Consider the following 16304-nt stretch of genomic DNA (forward strand, 5'->3'; position numbering starts at 1 on the left):
TTGGATACATACTCAGCATTGAGATTGCTGTGTCAAACAATAGTTCTATTTTTAATTTCTTAAGAAAGTGACATACTGTTTTTCATAAGGGCTATACCAGTTTATACTCCAATCAATAGAGCACAAGGGTTCCCTTTTTTCCACATCCTCATCAAAACTTGTTACCTCTTTTCTTTTTAATAACAGCCATCCTAATGGATGTGAGGTGATATCTCACTGTGGTTTTAATTTGTATTTCCCTAATGGTAGTGATGTTGAGCATCTTTACACATACCTGCTGGCCAATTATGTATCTTCTTTGGAAAATTTCTCTCGCTCTCTCTTTTTTTTTTGGGGGGGGGTCTTTTTTTTTTAGGGCATAGGGAGGTTCCCAGGCTAGGGATCAAACTGGAGCTGCAGCTGCAGGCCTGTGCCACATCCCTGGCTACTTGGATCCGAGCCGCATCTGTGACCTACACAGCAGCTTGCAGCAAGGCCAGATCCTTAACCCACTGAGACAGCCAGAGATCAAACTGCATCCTCATGGAGACTATGTCAGCTCTTAACCCACAGAGCCACAACAGGAACTCCAGTCCTTATATATTTTAGATATTAATACCTTCTCAGATATATGCCGTACGATATAAATATTTTCTCCTCCCATTCCCTAGGTTGCCTCTTTACTTTGTTGATGGTTCTTTTACTACCCAAAATTTTTTCAGTTTTTGTAGTTCCACTTGGTTTTTTTTTGTTTTGTTGTTTATGCTTTTATAGTCAAAAAGCCATTGCTTCTTCCCTATGTTTTTTTGTACATATAAATTCGATCCATTTACGAGTTTCCTTCAGTGGTGTTCTGTTTGCCTTTGTGATCTGCATGGCCTCACATTGGTGTCTGTACATTTCAAGGCACAAACCGCTCCCCATTTTACATACTGCTTTTTATAGCCTACTGTTATCAGGCTGTGGGCAGATGGGATTGCCTCTGGGATCACAGTCAAGCAGGGGTGGAACTGAGTCATTTGGCTGCTGAGTCACTTGGTCATCAGTTGAGTCTGCAGACAGCAGACCTGTTTCTGGGCACAAAAATGGCTGTGGTTCCTGCTCGGTCACTGGGCAGATCCCTGCATGAGCACTGGCCCAGAACCATACCTGAGAGGGGCTGGAGCCAAGTCGCCAGGTCCCTTCATGATCCCTAACTGAACCAAGGTCAGTGGACCTGCCCCTGGGCACAGATGAGTATGTCTCCTGCCAAGTCTCTGGGTGGAGGACACTCCCGGACCATGGCTGAGCTTGGATAGAGCCAGGTCTATATTTAGGATCCAAAGCCCTAATTAAGATTGGCAGGCTTATTACCCAAGGCTCAGTTGGGCATGACTTCTCCCATGTCCCTTGTCTGATGGTACCATTCGTAGGACCAAAGTCAAACAGAGCTGAAGCCAAGTCTTCTAGGGGATGAGGCTGTTTCTGGGTCTGTAGCCAGGACTACGGCCAGTGAGCCTTCCTCCTCAGGACAACAGGGAAATAACAGGCCAGGAAGAAAAATTTGAGCTGGAAGATGCTGTGCTTTAGTGTGCTTTTGTGTGAATGAAAATCTGTCTTCTTTAGTTTACTTTTTTAATACAGCCTCCTCTATGGCTTCACTGAGACCACAATCTTCTACCTGGAACCCAAAGCTTCCACACAGGAATCTTTGTCCATTGATGGCTGCTAAAATTACTATTGCTATGGGGGGCGGGGGTGACGTAGCAAAGGTCCTCCTATTCCGCCATCTTGCTGACTCGGAGCAAATATTTTAAAGCCAAACCAAGAGTATTCTCTAATACTTTTTTGGAAGAACTATGATAAGCAGCATTTCTCACAGGTAGCATGTAACATCCTTCCTGGCACACCAAAAATTCACTTTGATGTACTCCTCTATGATCTTCTTCTTCTTGGGCTAGAAAATTCTCAGAGCATCTACCTTAAGAGAAAATCAGAAGTCAAAAACCACTATGCCGGAGACCTTCTCATGCGCCAGGCTCCCGCATCCTGCCTGCTCCAACTTCAGATTTAGAGCTTCTACTTCCATTTGTATCTGTTGTCAGCCCTTGTCCCCATCCAATCTAATCTCTCAGGAGATAGAAATAAAGCGTAACCAAAATAGGATGGGAAAATAATCCTTTACATCATTTATTCCCACTGGGCCGAAGGCAAATAAGGAAGGAGGACCCTGCAGGTTTGGTATAGGAGACAAATAAAAATGATTTCTTCATTTTCCCTGACCGTATCTTTCAAGTCATCTTCCTGGTTTATTACATTATTTGGACAAACGCACTTGACCACACCTCCTGACATTGCTCAATATTTGCTTCAGTGAAAGAGGCTGAGGCAAACTAAAGGAGGAGCTCCCATTACCCTATGTCCATCACCCAATAAATAGACAGTCAAGCCCTCGCCATTCCCATACAACTGCTGGAGAGATGAGACAATCACACCAGCTGCCCCTCGTGGGGCTCCTATTATTCTCTCTCATTCCAAGCCAACTATGCCAGAGCTGTGGTGAGTATCCTTTGAGCTAAAATTGCTCTAGTATGATGGTCTCCTGAAGGCTACAGACAGGGAGCTTTGTGTAAAGTTACCTAAGAAAAGACCCTATTCCAGTGCTGTATGTTGTTGGACTCTACGAGCAAGGCGAAGGGTGGAAGGAGATGGTGAGGAAGATTCTGCAATGTGCGTTATCTTAAGAAGGATCCTAGACTCAATATTAACTTGCCTAACTGTTGTTCCCATGCTGAGATCATCTCGACCACAACAGCCCTACCAAGTAATTACCTCTTCTTGTTCATTGTCAATGACAGAAAATTCACAGAAGTTTTCCAAGAGGTGGAAAGGTATCTTTTGATGTTGAGAGGCAATCTTTTGATGTTCTGAAGTTCCACACATGGGTTTTGGGCTAACTCCTTGTAATGGCACAGAAAAAAAAAATAATATCCATAATCTCTTTGAAATGATGATGACTGCTGTCTTGTCATTATTGAGTTTAGTTATTCCAAGCTACACATACCTCTCTTGTCAACTCTTCCCCAAGGACATGGATAGAAGCAACATCATGTAGGCTCCAGAGAGTGTGTGATTCCATTAAAAAAGAAAGAATAATGAGGTTGAGGTCTAGTCTGATCCCTTAGTAACTTAACATTCCATGTTTCTAAATTTTTTAGTTTCATCCATCCATAAATGGAAAATAATCAGGGAAGAGTATTGAAGCAGGTGATTTCTTAAAGTCTGATATGGCTAACAGGTACATGATATCACTCTCTCTCCCTCTCTCTCTCTCTCTCATTGAAGTATAGCTGATTTATAGTATTATGCCAGTTTCTGCTATACAGCATAGTGACCCAGTCACACACACATATATATATATATATATATATATATACATTCTTTTTCTCATACTATCTTCCATCATGGTCTATCCTAAGAGATTGGATATAGTTCCCTGTGCTCTACAATAGGACCTCATTGCTTATCCATCTAAATGTAATAGTTTGCATCTACCAACCCCAAAATCCCCATGCACTCCACTCCCTCCTGCCTCCACCTTGGCAGCCTCAAGTCATTCTCCATGTCTATGAGTCTGTTTCTGTTTTGTAGATAGGTTCATCTACACCATAGTGTAGATTTCTCTTTTATAAGTCTTTACGCTGGAGTTGAGCTTCAAATCAGTGCAGAGATGATGCTACTAGGTGGTGCCATCTGCGATCACATCTTCTGATACTCTAGAGCCTACAAGAAGACATCCGGCCCACAGCAGAAAGACTAGAGCTCAGACTCTGCCAACTCTAATTTTTTTCCTGGCCTGTCATTTCCTCTGCTGTATCCTGAGAATAGGGGTTCTCTATAGATGCTTGAAATTTAAATCATCATACAAAACATAGTTAACTTTGTAATCAGTGGTCAAGGAAGCCGATTTGAGTTGTGGACCAGGAACTAAAAAGTCTATTTCAGTGCCAGAAAATCTGCTGAACTGGATGCTTCCACAGAATCTCAGAGGTGACTCACAATTGTCCAATTGTACAAACCTTTCTACAGTCACTTTATTCAGATCTTTCTGGAAAAAGTGAAGAAAGGTGGGTGTGGAAGATCACATTTCCAGGACTCCCTTAGTGACAGAAACTTGAGTTGAGCTAGAAGTAATAATATGCACAGTATTTTATATTTTATGAAGTGGTCTCTTATCCAACACCTATGAGCAATGTTAATGTCCATAATTTTTACTGAGGTCAAGAAAGTTACATAACTTACTCCCACTTACAAGTTAAGAAGCAAAGAATCCAGCCAATGTCTGCCTCAACCCAGGGTTCACGGTCTCACTATTCCACAAACCCATGAGATAACCTGGAGATGGATAGGCGTTTTCTTGGGGACCATGGTCAAACTACATTTAGAAATGCTGAAGTGACAGTTAACTCTTCTTAGTCCCCTCTAGTGCTTGGAGGGCTCTGTATTTTCTCTTCATCTCCACAGCGAAATGTGACTCCCTCCATTTTTGCCTGCGATTTGAACGTGCTGTAGGCTAACACTGGGAAATGTTCCAAAGGGTGCATATGGCTGAGCAACCATCTTATGATAATGCCTGGCCAGCTCGGCAATCAGACAATGCAGCTTTGGGGTCAATCACCAATGACGCATAGAGTGTTTTGCCGCCTTTCTCTTTTCTCTTCTTCTCTTTAGTATTAACCCAATGGGATTAGAAGATGGAAAAGGAAATAACTGAATCCAGAAAGCAGATTGGTCTCTAGGCTGGGAGGGCAAAAGATGTGTATTATGGTCTCAACTAAAGCTCTATTGTGGCTCAGTGGGTTAAGAACCTGACATAGTATCTGTAAGGATGTAGGTTCAATTCCTGGTCTTGCTCAGCAGCTTAAGGATCTGGCATTGCTGCAAGCTGCAGTGTAGTTCACAGCCGCGGCTCAGCTATGGTGTAGGCCTGGAGCTGCAGCTCCAATTCAACCCCTAGCCTGGGAACTTCCATGTGACGTAAAAAGAAAAAAAAAATTTTAAAAGGCTCCAGTGACCAAGGTCTCTTTAAGGACACACCCTCTAGGCCTCAAATCAGATGGGCGTACTAGATCTACCAGGCAGGACTTGAATTTCACCAGGATACAATGGAAAGGCTGAACCGGTTGTTAAAATATCTGACACTTCCATGCTGGTTCGCAAAAAAGTCCACCTGGCATAAGTGGGGCTCCAGACCCACCTTCGTCTTGTTACAGCAACATTGCCAGATGGGTCTATGTCTGTGCCATATCTGCTACTACATATTTTAATAGTACCCTTGTTCCGAGCCCAAATATTTCATGAGTCTGTTTTTCCTACTTCCTCCCTCCCTTGCCAAAGCGGTAAGCGAGAAAGACTACCCCCATCTAAGGCCGCTGATAAGCGCAATGGACAATTTAAAACAAATCAGAGGAATCTATGGAGCCAGCATCCTGTTGTCGCAAAGACTTGCCGGGATTCAGAACGCAAGCCTCGAAGAAGAGCTGAGTCAGCAAATCCAAGATGATATGAACAGGAGAGGTGAGTGTGCTTACATTCCCCAGAAGACTTAGGGAAAGACTCACCTACCTTTAAAGATGAACCCTGGTGAGTCCTAAGAATTGTGCCCAAAATATCCCCAATACATCAATATCAGCAGTATAACACCTGAAGTGAGCAGAAGTGGTAACAAAACACTACACACACAAAAGGTATGTATTATAAACCAATGCTACTTAAATTTTTTTAAAGAAATCTAGCACAAGTATGTAATTTTTTAAATAAATTTAAAAATTCACATTAAACTTTAAAAAAGTGAGATGACAAAAAGTTTCCTCAAAATATCAATCCCTTGCCACTTACTCTAGAGCTGGGCCTTCCTTCTTTGGGCCCTGAAAACCATTTTCTTTCCAGAAGTCACAGGGAAAAGCAAAAGTAATTATGGACTCACATCCATTAAGACTGTTATATAATCTAGCTGAGTTCAGGAGGAGACAGGAGTGAGAACCACAGCTAAGGAAACTGTCAACAGGAGTTTCCATTGTGGCTCAGTGGGTTACGAACCCGACACCATCTCTACGAGGATTCTGGTTCAATTTGATCCCTGGCCTTGCTCAGTGGGTTAAGGATCTGGCATTGCCATATGATGCAGTAGGTCACAGATGTGGCTCAGATTCTGTGTTGCTGTGGCTGTGGTTAGGCCTGCAGCTGCAGCTCCGATTCAACCCCTAGCCCAGGAATTCCATATGTCTCAGGTACAGCCATAAAAAAAAAAAAAAAAATTAATTTTTTTAACTCTAAAAAAGAAAGAAAGCTGACAACAGAGAGGCAACCATAGAGCAATGGAGATGTGGACTGGATTTGAGACCAGACCCCACCTGGAGCATTTCACATCAGTATGGAGCCTTTGCTTTCAAACAAGTATGGGGGGCCAGGGGGGCGCCATCCCCACCTCGCTAACAAAATTATTGTGAGAATTAGGAGCAACCTGGGAGTTTTGATACTCTATAAAGCAGAAAACACAAGTCAATTGCTCCTATCCTGCCAGATGGCACCCTCAAAAAGAAATTCCCAAGGCTTTATTATTTATCTATTTTTATTCTTTGTTCATTTTCACATGATTCCAAACAAGAGCCCATAATTTCATGGCGAAGGCTAAGATCTAGCTTGCTGCTAGAAAAGAATCGTATCTCGTGGAGATAAAGAAGAGAACTATCAAATATCACTATTGAGTGGAACAGGAGAAAGAAGTGCTGGCAATGGAAGTCACAAGGAAGACTGGAGGCAAAAAAAAAAAATCACACGAGCATGTACCTTGTTTAACTTGAATACTTTTCTTTGCAGACGTGTCCAATTTAACCTCAGGACAGCTTGCCTTGATTATTCTGGCTTTTGGAGCATGCAAAAACCCTGATGCCAGGTTTATACACGATCATCACCTTGTTGAGAAACTAGGGGAAAAGTTCAAAGAAGAAATTAAGAACATGGGTGAGAATCAAATGTTCAGAGACCCTGGACACTCTTGCCTTCTCCTCCACTGATTCAGAACTGTATGACGTTTCTCTCCACTCCTTCCTTCTCTTCGTCACATTCATCCTGCTCTCCCTTTGAAAATCACTTTCCCTTCTTCCCTCTTTCGACGTGTGCCTTGACTTTTCTTTCCAAACGTGTTCAGCTGAGCATTGACCCTATGTCAAGCACCACATCCCCACACAAATGAATGGGCCACAGTTCCCTAATCCTTGGAAGCCTGGCTTTTAGACAAACGACACCAGAAATAATCAGGCAATACAAGACACTGTGTCATAAGTCCCCAACTATGTGATCCTTGAATAAAAGCTAAAGATGGCAAAAAGAATTTCATCACTGGGAAAAACAGGCTGACCATCCTGGCTGCTGGTGAGACATGGTTTTTATTTCTGGGGTCTAGCCTTAGCGCTGTTACCGCTGAGTAAGAGGATGGCAAGGATGGCATTTTTATCTCTTTAGCACTGGATCTCCCAAGTCATAAAACGAAAGGGTTTTTTTTGGGAGGGGGGGTTGGTTTTTTCATCTTTTTAGGGCCACAGCTGGGGCATGTGGAAGTTCCCAGGCTAGGGGTCACATCGGAGCTACAGCTGCAGGCCTGTGCCACAGCCACAGCAACGAGGGATCTGAGCTGCATTTGAGACCTACACCCCAGCTCATGGCCACACCCACTGAGCCACTGAGGCCGGGGATCAAACCCGCATCCTCCTGGAACCTAGTCGGGTTTGTTACTGCTGAGCCACAACGGGAACTCCCTAAAACGAAAGCCGAGTTGCATTTGGTGGCCCTTAACAGCCCTTCGATGTCCCCGGTTTGTTGATTCTCTGTGATCTCTCCTCTCCCTTAGTCACTTCTCTTTCAATGCAAAGAAATGGAAATCAAGGCAGGAGAAACAAGGTGAACCAGTACCATGTTCCCGAGTAAGGTGTTTGTTTTCTCTCTGCCAGAAATACACGACGGCAATCCGCTGACTAACTACTACCAGCTCAGCTTCGACGTTTTGACCTTGTGTCTGTTCAGAGGGAACTATTCAATCAGCAATGTTACTCATTACTTCAATCCTGAAAATAAAAACTTTAATCTTAGCGGCCGTTTCTCAGTGGGTGAGTCATTAAACACAATCCCCTTGACTGAGAAGCCACGGACACCAATAGGTCTTGTCCTTTGAATTTTTCCACCAATAAGTACTTGAAATTTTTCTATCCCCTTTACCCTGGTCTCCTCGGGAGAGAATCTGTTTTAGAAAAATGGATGTTGGGTGGTATTTAAGCCTCTTTCTAGACAAGCAATATAGTATATAGACCTGGTTCCTGCTCCCTCTTCTCATCAAGTCACCAATGGATGTCAACCCTTGACTTTAATTTTCCCATCAGTAAAGTGAGGCTAGATCATGAGAATCTTCATATGCATCTCAGAAGGTATAAATGTTAGAGAAAGGGGTGGCTGCTATATCTTGAAATCCCTCTCTCCCATCATTAACTAGCATGACCGACCATCCCAATTTGCCCGGATCTATCCTTCTGTTGGTAGTGACATTCCTTCATACCAGGGAATTGCTCCATCCAGGCAAACCAGGATGGTGGCCCTGTCACCCACATTTTGTGTCCTGACAGATACGGGAGCCATGGCTGTTCTTGCTCTGACCTGTGTGAAGAGGAGTATAAGCAATGGGAAGATTAAAGCAACTATTAAGGATTCAGACACAATCCAAAAATATATAGAGTCACTGGTACATAAGATCCAGTCTGAGAAAAATGATGGTCTCTTTGGAAACGCGTATAGCACAGGAGAAGCTATGCAGGTGAGTCAGAAGGTAAAACAGAAGACAGAAGGAATCATGCAGGAAAGCAACATCTTGATCCTTCCTTACTGGCCTCCTGAGGGCATAGTATCCATCCTGTTTCCTACACTGACTGATTTGGCCCATGTGATACCCCTTCCCTGTTTGAATTGTACTCGCCTCACCTCCATATTTACCTTTCCACATCTGCTGCTTCTGTGAAGCTTTTCCTGACTACATTTAAGAAATTCTAGAGCCTACTACATACAACCTATCTTGCTCTATCACAAGCAGTTTCACAATTGACCACGGACCATTGTTTGGTGCTTTCATCTTTCCTCCCCAAATTAGGCTATTGTTATGAAAATTACAAGTGGTAGTGGCAGCTGGCATATATTTATTGATAGTCTGTCATTAATGTACACAACCACCCAATGAGGAAAGATTTACTACCTCCATTTCCTAGAATAAGAGCATGAGTCATGGAGTACCAGTAACTTGCTTAAGGGTACGAGGCCAGAGAGTGATTACAGATGAGGTAGGATTGAAATAGCTGGTTTCAAAGTTCATACTCAGCACCTATACTGTCCTATATATGTTCTTTAAAGTCTGAGACTTTATTCTTGCATTCACTCACTGATCTACTCAACTCTAAGGAGTAGAGACAAGAAGAGATCAAGAAAGGTGTATAGGAAAAAAAAAAGTTTACTACGTCTTTAGTATGACTTAGCGTCTGTTAGGCTGACTCAGTTTAAAAGGACTTTCAAAAAAAGAGAAGCAAGGACAAAGGACAAAGGCAGGAAAGGACATTATGTTAGGAAGATCACGGTGTTCGGCATGGCCAGCACAGAGTCCTCGGGAAAAAGTACAACACGAGGCTGAAGACGTAAGCAAGGGGCTGATCATAAAGTTTGCTTGTGTTGTTGTTCCTGTTTATGCTTGCTAAGCTTGAAATTAATATAAAACAGGGAGTTCCTGTTGTGGAGCAGTGGAAATGAATCCAACTAGCAGCCATGAGGCTGCGGGTTGAATCCCTGGCCTCGCTCAGTGGGTCAGGGATCCGGTATTGCAGTGAGCTGTGGTGTAGGTCACAGATGCAGCTTGGATCCTGTGTTGCTGTGGCTATTGTGTAGGGCAGCAGCTGCAGCTCTGATTCGACCCCTAGCTTGGGAACTTCCATGTGCTACAGGTGTGGCCCTGAAAAAAAAAAAGAAGAAATTAATATAAAATAGCGGTTTCCCATTCTGGTTGCACATTTGAATCACTGAGAGGCACGTTTAGAAAGCATTAATGTTTATGCCCCACCCAGCCAGTTAATACCAAAATTTAGGGGTGGAATGTGGGCCTTGGTCTTGTTGAAAAACCCTACAGGTGGTATTAATTCACAGCAGGATCAAGAGCTCCTTGTCTATCAGACAGTTTATAAGAGGAGATGTAATAGGATCAGGTCGTTTTAACATCCCACAAATGCTGGTTGACTTCATGGTTATTTTTAAGGGTCTTTGAGAAAAGATGAAAAGGGGGCCTGTCCTTCCTTGAGAAACTACAGAGAAACATCTTTAAGTTCAGCCCATTTGAGTCCTTGTCTTATTCACTCTCATACCCTCCTAACTTTTCCTACCCCATAATTCTGCCCCTTCAGTCCAGTTTACATCTGCTGCATGGATAGTTTTAATTCAAGAACCTATTTGACTTTCCACTGCCAAGTAAACAATGGCAAACATTGCATTGCGAAACTCAAGGCTCTACCAATCTGGCCCCAAACTTCTCCAGGCTGTCCCACAATTGCCTGAATGCTCCCCTTACACCAGTCCTCTTAAGCCAGAAGGAATCCTCTGGGGATTTTACTAAAGTGCAGAGACTCTCATCATGGCCAGGCCGTGCCCTGCCCATTCCTACTTTAGCCCCTTTGGTCACATCATTGCTTCCTCATGTCATCTGCTGAAACGTCATCACAGCGCCAAGGTCTATTCAAGTATCGCCTTCTCCACCAAGCCTTTCCTCAGTCTCACTCAGTGTGTAGGAGCTCTTCCTCCTCAGAAACGCCACGAATCTGTTAACAATATTTACGGAGTGCCTCCCACATGAGGGCATTGTTCCAGTCAATGTTGGCAATACAAGAGTGAAGAGGGTAAAGAAAGCCTGACACTATGATAGTTTGTGCTATTATGCAACTCCCACCTCCCTATCCAAGCTAGCTCATGAGCTTCTTGATGGTAGGAAACATATCTTAGTGGTCTAAGGCGGGTCCTACACAATGTCCAATACATATTTACTGAATTAGATGTCAGCTGTCCCCTATTTGAAATTTCTCTCATTTATTCTCATTCTCTCACTCTCTCATTAGGCTCTCTTTGTCGCATCAGACTATTACCAAAATGAGTCAAATTGCCAAGAAACTCTGGACGCAGTGTTTGACAACATTTCTCAGGGAGTATTCCGTCTACCAATCGCTGCAGCCCAGATCTTACCTGCCCTGATGGGAAAGACCTACCTGGACGTTAACGAAACTGCTACTTGTCCCCAAAGTCCAGGTATAGTACTAAAGAGCAAACTCTTTTGCCTTTCAGCATAACACCCAAAGTGTGTGAGATGTGAGTGTCCGCTGGGACTGAAAGGGACCAGATAAACCCGTAAAGCATAACAGTCCCCAGATGGAATTCAGCCCGCCAAATGTCATCATGGATTAGAACCACCTGACGGTTCATTCTGAACAGGGTAGGAGATGCTGTTCTTGGTTCAAACACTGACAAACAAGGTGGGGGTTGATTAAAGGATGCTGATCTCCCAAGGGGTGTTTTCTGATTGCCATGTGCAGAGCTCAATGAACAATCCCTCGGGGACATAAAGCATTTGTATGGAAAGAATAAGGCAGTACTATAAGAAAATTGCAACATGAATCATTCATCAAACTGATTTTGCAGCAAGAGATAAAAAAGGGACATTTTTTTTCCCTTCTATCTTGTTCATTTCTGTTTCAACCACTTATAGGTTTAGGGACTTTGGACAAAATGTTTAACATCTAGCTTCAGTTTTCAACTATAAGAAATGCAGGGAGTTCCCATTGTGGCTCAACGGGTTAAGGACCCAACGTTATCTTCATGAGGATACGGGTTGCTCCCTGGCCTTGCTCAGTAGGTTAAGGATCCAGTTGCCGCAAGCTGTGGTGCAGGTTGCAGCGAAAGCTCTGATTTGACACCTGGCCTGGGGACTTTCATATGTCGCAGGTGTGGCCATAAAAAAAGTGCAAATGATAATAGTATGTAACATAGGTAATCATAAGGACTGGAAGGAGAGAACCCATATAAAATGATTAGTACATTTCCTCAGCACTTACTGTTTTCAATAAATGTTAAGAAATAAAAAGGAAGTGGATTGGGTGAAATAGGGGAAGGACACTAAGAGGTACAAACCTCCAGTTAGAAAATAAATAAGTCATGGTTATATAACATACAGCATAGAGAGCAGAATCAATAACATAACTTTGCTTGGTAACAGACCGTTACTAGACATGTTGCAGTATCAATTCATAATGTATGTTTGTTTTGCTTTGTTTTGTTTTTTGTCTTTTTGCCTTTTCTAGGGCCGTGATGTGGCATATGGAGGTTTCCAGGCTAGGGGTCGAATCAGAGCTGTAGCCACCGGCCTATGCCAGAGCCACAGCAATGCCAGATCTGAGCCGCGTCTGTGACCTACACCACAGCTCACGGCAACGCCGGATCCTTAACCCGCTGAGCAAGGCCAGGGATCGAACCCACAACCTCGTGGTTCCTAGTCGGATTCGTTAACCACTGCGCCACGACGGGAACTCAATTTGTAATGTATGAAAATGTCAAATCACTGTGTTTTACACCTGAAACTAACATAATATTGTAGGTCATGCTGCATAGCACAGGGAACTCTACCCAGTATTCTGTGATAATCTATGCGGGGAAAGAAGCTGAGGGAGAATGGATGTGTGTATATGTATGACTGAGTCACTTTGTTGTATGCAGAAATAATCACAAACTTGTAAATCAACTATAATAAAACAAAAAAATATTGTAGGTCAATTATACATAAATTTTTAAAAAAGGAAAAAAAAGAAAGGGGGAGCAGTATTGTAGGCTGTTGTAGGCTGCACCAAAGCAAAAAAAAAAAAAAAAGCCAAACCACTTCTGTAGGAAGTGGGAGGTGGGGCAATTGAATTTTACTGAAATAGCTAGAGGCTGAGGCAAACACAAGCCTTCCCAAACTGATGAGTATCTGGTTTCAACTTGTGCTCTAGTCATGTGAGATCCACCCCTCAATGGATGGTACTTGGTTCTTGCACAAACCCTCTTTTACCTAAAGAAAAGGGGTCAATAGATAGGGGTTGGATAGCTTGCAGATTCTAACAGCATTTTTATTATTCTGAACAATAATTTTTCTCTGCTTTTCCATGTCTGCCAGTTAATATCACTGATGAGTCTGTACCTGTGGTACCTACTCTCTCACCTGAAAATATCTCAGTCATTTACTGTGTGGAAATCAATGAAACATCAAATTGCATTAACATCACTGTGAAAAATGGTTCTGTCTTCCTCGATGTAATGAAGGCGGCTCAGGAAAAAAACAGAGCTATATATGGGTATGTCTGTATGTAACCTAAGGTTAAGGAATGTAATATGATTATAAGAGCCTCGGCAAGAATGCATCTGCACCTGAATACAAAATACATTGAAAACACTTCTCAATCAGTACCTTTGCTGTCCACCCACATTGCAGGGCAGGACTTAAAAAAAGGGAGGTGAAACTTCACCTTCTAGTACATAGCATATACTAAATTACTGCTCACTGAATAGATGAATAAGTACCAGGGATCTCTCTCCTGTTAATAAAACTCTTTCAAGAAATAGAACTTCTTCGAGTTCCCTGGTGGCTCATCGGGTTAAGGATCTGGCGTGGTCATTGCTGTGGTGCAGGTTCAATCCCTGACCAGGGAACTTCTGCATGCTGCAGGTGCAGTCAAAGAACCCCTGCAGTCAGATATTTTATGTTTAGAACCGTGGTTCTTAACTTTTTTTTTTTGTCTTTTGTTGTTGTTGTTGTTGTTGTTGCTATTTCTTGGGCCACTCCTGCGGCATATGGAGGTTCCCAGGCTAGGGGTCTAATCGGAGCTGCAGCCACCGGCCTACGCCAGAGCCACAGCAACGCGGGATCCGAGCCGCGTCTGCAACCTATACCACAGCTCACGGCAACGCCGGATCGTTAACTCACTGAGCAAGGGCAGGGACCGAACCCACAACCTCATGGTTCCTAATCGGATTCGTTAACCACTGCGCCACGACGGGAACTCCCTTAACTATTTTTGAATCACCAATCCCTTTGAAAATCAAGCAAGTGGGATTCTCATCCCAGAAAAATGAACAAATGCACAAAACTTGTCATTTAAATCAGAGGTTTCACAAATGCCCACTTCTTTATGCCATCCCTACCTTTAGGGGATTCATGTACATCCTAGGTTAAATTCCTCATACTTGAAAGGATAAATATTAAATTAAGATATTGACTTTGCCTCTAAAAAATACGGTGTATTTGGCTTCTTAAATCCAACTGACAAGAGTTTATCATGTCAAATAGCATAAAGTAAGACACTACAGATAAAGTCATATACGTGTGAAAATATATGCCTGTGTGTGTTTATAACTCTAATTATATATATGTAGTTATAATTATGAAGGTGGCTTTCAAGTGTCCCCAGGAAGATAGAGAAATGTGACTAAAGACTATGAAACAGACATTGACTATGTCACTTTTTATTAAACAAACATAAAATATTAAATATCCTTTCCTGTTCCTCATTTGTAAGCGCCTGTAGGACAAGAGGTTAACACTTCGTTGTACTGCTTTAGTATCTTCGACAGCTACTGTCTTGGGTAGAAGATTAGAAATTGCTGATGGCAGAGCGTCCTCTACAACAGGAGGGAGGGGCAGAAACCTTGGGAATGATTTCTCTAGTTTTGCATGGATTGTCAGTGCCTGTATCAGAATTATCAGGAATGTTGACAAAATGTGCAGGTTCCTGGTCTCAGAACAGACTTACAGAATCAGAGTATCTGGGGATAGGGTGAAAAGATGTGCATTTTTTTTTTGTAATATCTTCCAGTGATTCTTAGGTACATTAAAGTTTGAGAAATGCCCATGTGGAGTTGCCTTGAACATGCTAAGTTCTTGTAACCCATTCACTGTCCCCCAATAGTTTCACCATGAAGGAGACCCCATGGGGCCCCTACATCACCTCTGTTCAGGGCATACGGGCCAATAATAATGAGAGAACCTACTGGGAACTTCTGAGCAACAACAAACCACTAAGCCAAGGTAAGGGGGAATACGCCAAACAACTACGCAGGGTGAGATGCCCAAAGCATTTGGGTGTGAAAGTGAAAGTTTTGGTGGAGAGTGTGCCAAGGAGTTGGGAGAGCAATATCCATTATTTGATGATTGGGTGATCCAATCACTTGACCCACTTCTCCTCCTTCATCCTTTTCAGGAGCTGGGAATTATGTTGTCAAAAATGGAGAGCATTTAGAGATTCGTTGGGCCACATACTAAGAAACTCAAACCCTCCTCCATGGGTCTAATCCTCTTGGAATGGAATTACGTGTGGAAATTGATTTTCATGTTTTCCTTTTCATTTAGCTCAATCCCAATAACACAGTCAATAACCTCGGCATCTCTCTTTGCACATTCAATAAAATATCAGCAATTATACAAAAAAAAAGCATGTCCTAATCATTTCACATTAAAAGGGGATGCTTATTAGAGAGAAAACAACCTCCGGAAGAAGTGAAGCGAAAGAGATTAGACCAATGTGTCTAACAAGCTGAGTTCTACTCACGGATCCCCTACTCACTATCTAGGTGACCTTGGGCAGCTGAGGGAAATGGAGAAAAAAGTTCTAGGTCTAATGTTGCAGCTGCAACCAATGAGATCCAGGAGAAAGTTTGTAGGGAGACTGAGCTGTCTGAAACTCAGATGCAAGTGAGGAATAGAGATGTCTTGGCTTCCTATAGACAGTGGGTAGGGAGAAAAATATTGCTCTGGAGAAAGGGTAAAATGTGAGGCTTATACATCAAAAGTCAGTCCATAAAGTTTGAGCAACAATTTCAACCTCTCCTCCAGCTGCCTCCCCTGGGTCCCACTTGTTCTTCTGCCACATTTATTTTCCTTTTATTTCACCATAAAAATCACTCTTATATTTATATCATCAAAATACACATGCAAAAAAAAAAAAACACTCTAATGTTCATTTCAGCGGAATTCACTTTAAAAAAAAGTTGAATCATATCTAAGCATCACAAGGTGGGCTAACCTTTTTACCGAGTACCTGAGCTCCATGCACATTCAGTCGGGAACCAGAAATGCCTTTAAGATGCCAAAGGGCAAAGGATGCTCCCGATAAAGCATGAAGTAACCCATTTAGGCCATCAACATAGGATTGGATAAAGAAGGTGTGGGACATGTATACAATGGGAAATTACTC

General features: G+C 42.7%; 1 protein-coding gene across 1 annotated transcript; it reads left to right on the forward strand.

The window, feature by feature from the left end:
* The first annotated feature begins 2375 nt into the window (after nt 1–2375).
* On the forward strand, nt 2376–15542 carry TCN1 (transcobalamin 1). Its single transcript, XM_047774126.1, has 9 exons — nt 2376–2517; nt 5356–5535; nt 6838–6981; nt 7968–8123; nt 8634–8821; nt 11148–11334; nt 13232–13409; nt 15021–15139; nt 15312–15542. The coding sequence occupies exons 1-9, from the start codon at nt 2439–2441 to the stop codon at nt 15371–15373; spliced, it is 1293 nt and encodes a 430-aa protein (XP_047630082.1). The 5' UTR covers nt 2376–2438; the 3' UTR covers nt 15374–15542.
* The last annotated feature ends 762 nt before the right edge of the window (nt 15543–16304 follow it).

The sequence above is a fragment of the Phacochoerus africanus genome, chromosome 4, assembly GCF_016906955.1.
Source record: "Phacochoerus africanus isolate WHEZ1 chromosome 4, ROS_Pafr_v1, whole genome shotgun sequence".
NCBI classification, from domain to species: domain Eukaryota; kingdom Metazoa; phylum Chordata; class Mammalia; order Artiodactyla; family Suidae; genus Phacochoerus; species Phacochoerus africanus.

Bases quoted from the DNA above. Each gene is read 5' to 3' on its own strand.
- TCN1 (XM_047774126.1), top strand. From the start codon at position 2,439: ATGAGACAATCACACCAGCTGCCCCTCGTGGGGCTCCTATTATTCTCT. The intron at 5,536-6,837 runs GTGAGTGTGCTT...TTTTCTTTGCAG, and splicing joins AGATGATATGAACAGGAGAG to ACGTGTCCAATTTAACCTCA. The intron at 8,124-8,633 runs GTGAGTCATTAA...GTGTCCTGACAG, and splicing joins TAGCGGCCGTTTCTCAGTGG to ATACGGGAGCCATGGCTGTT.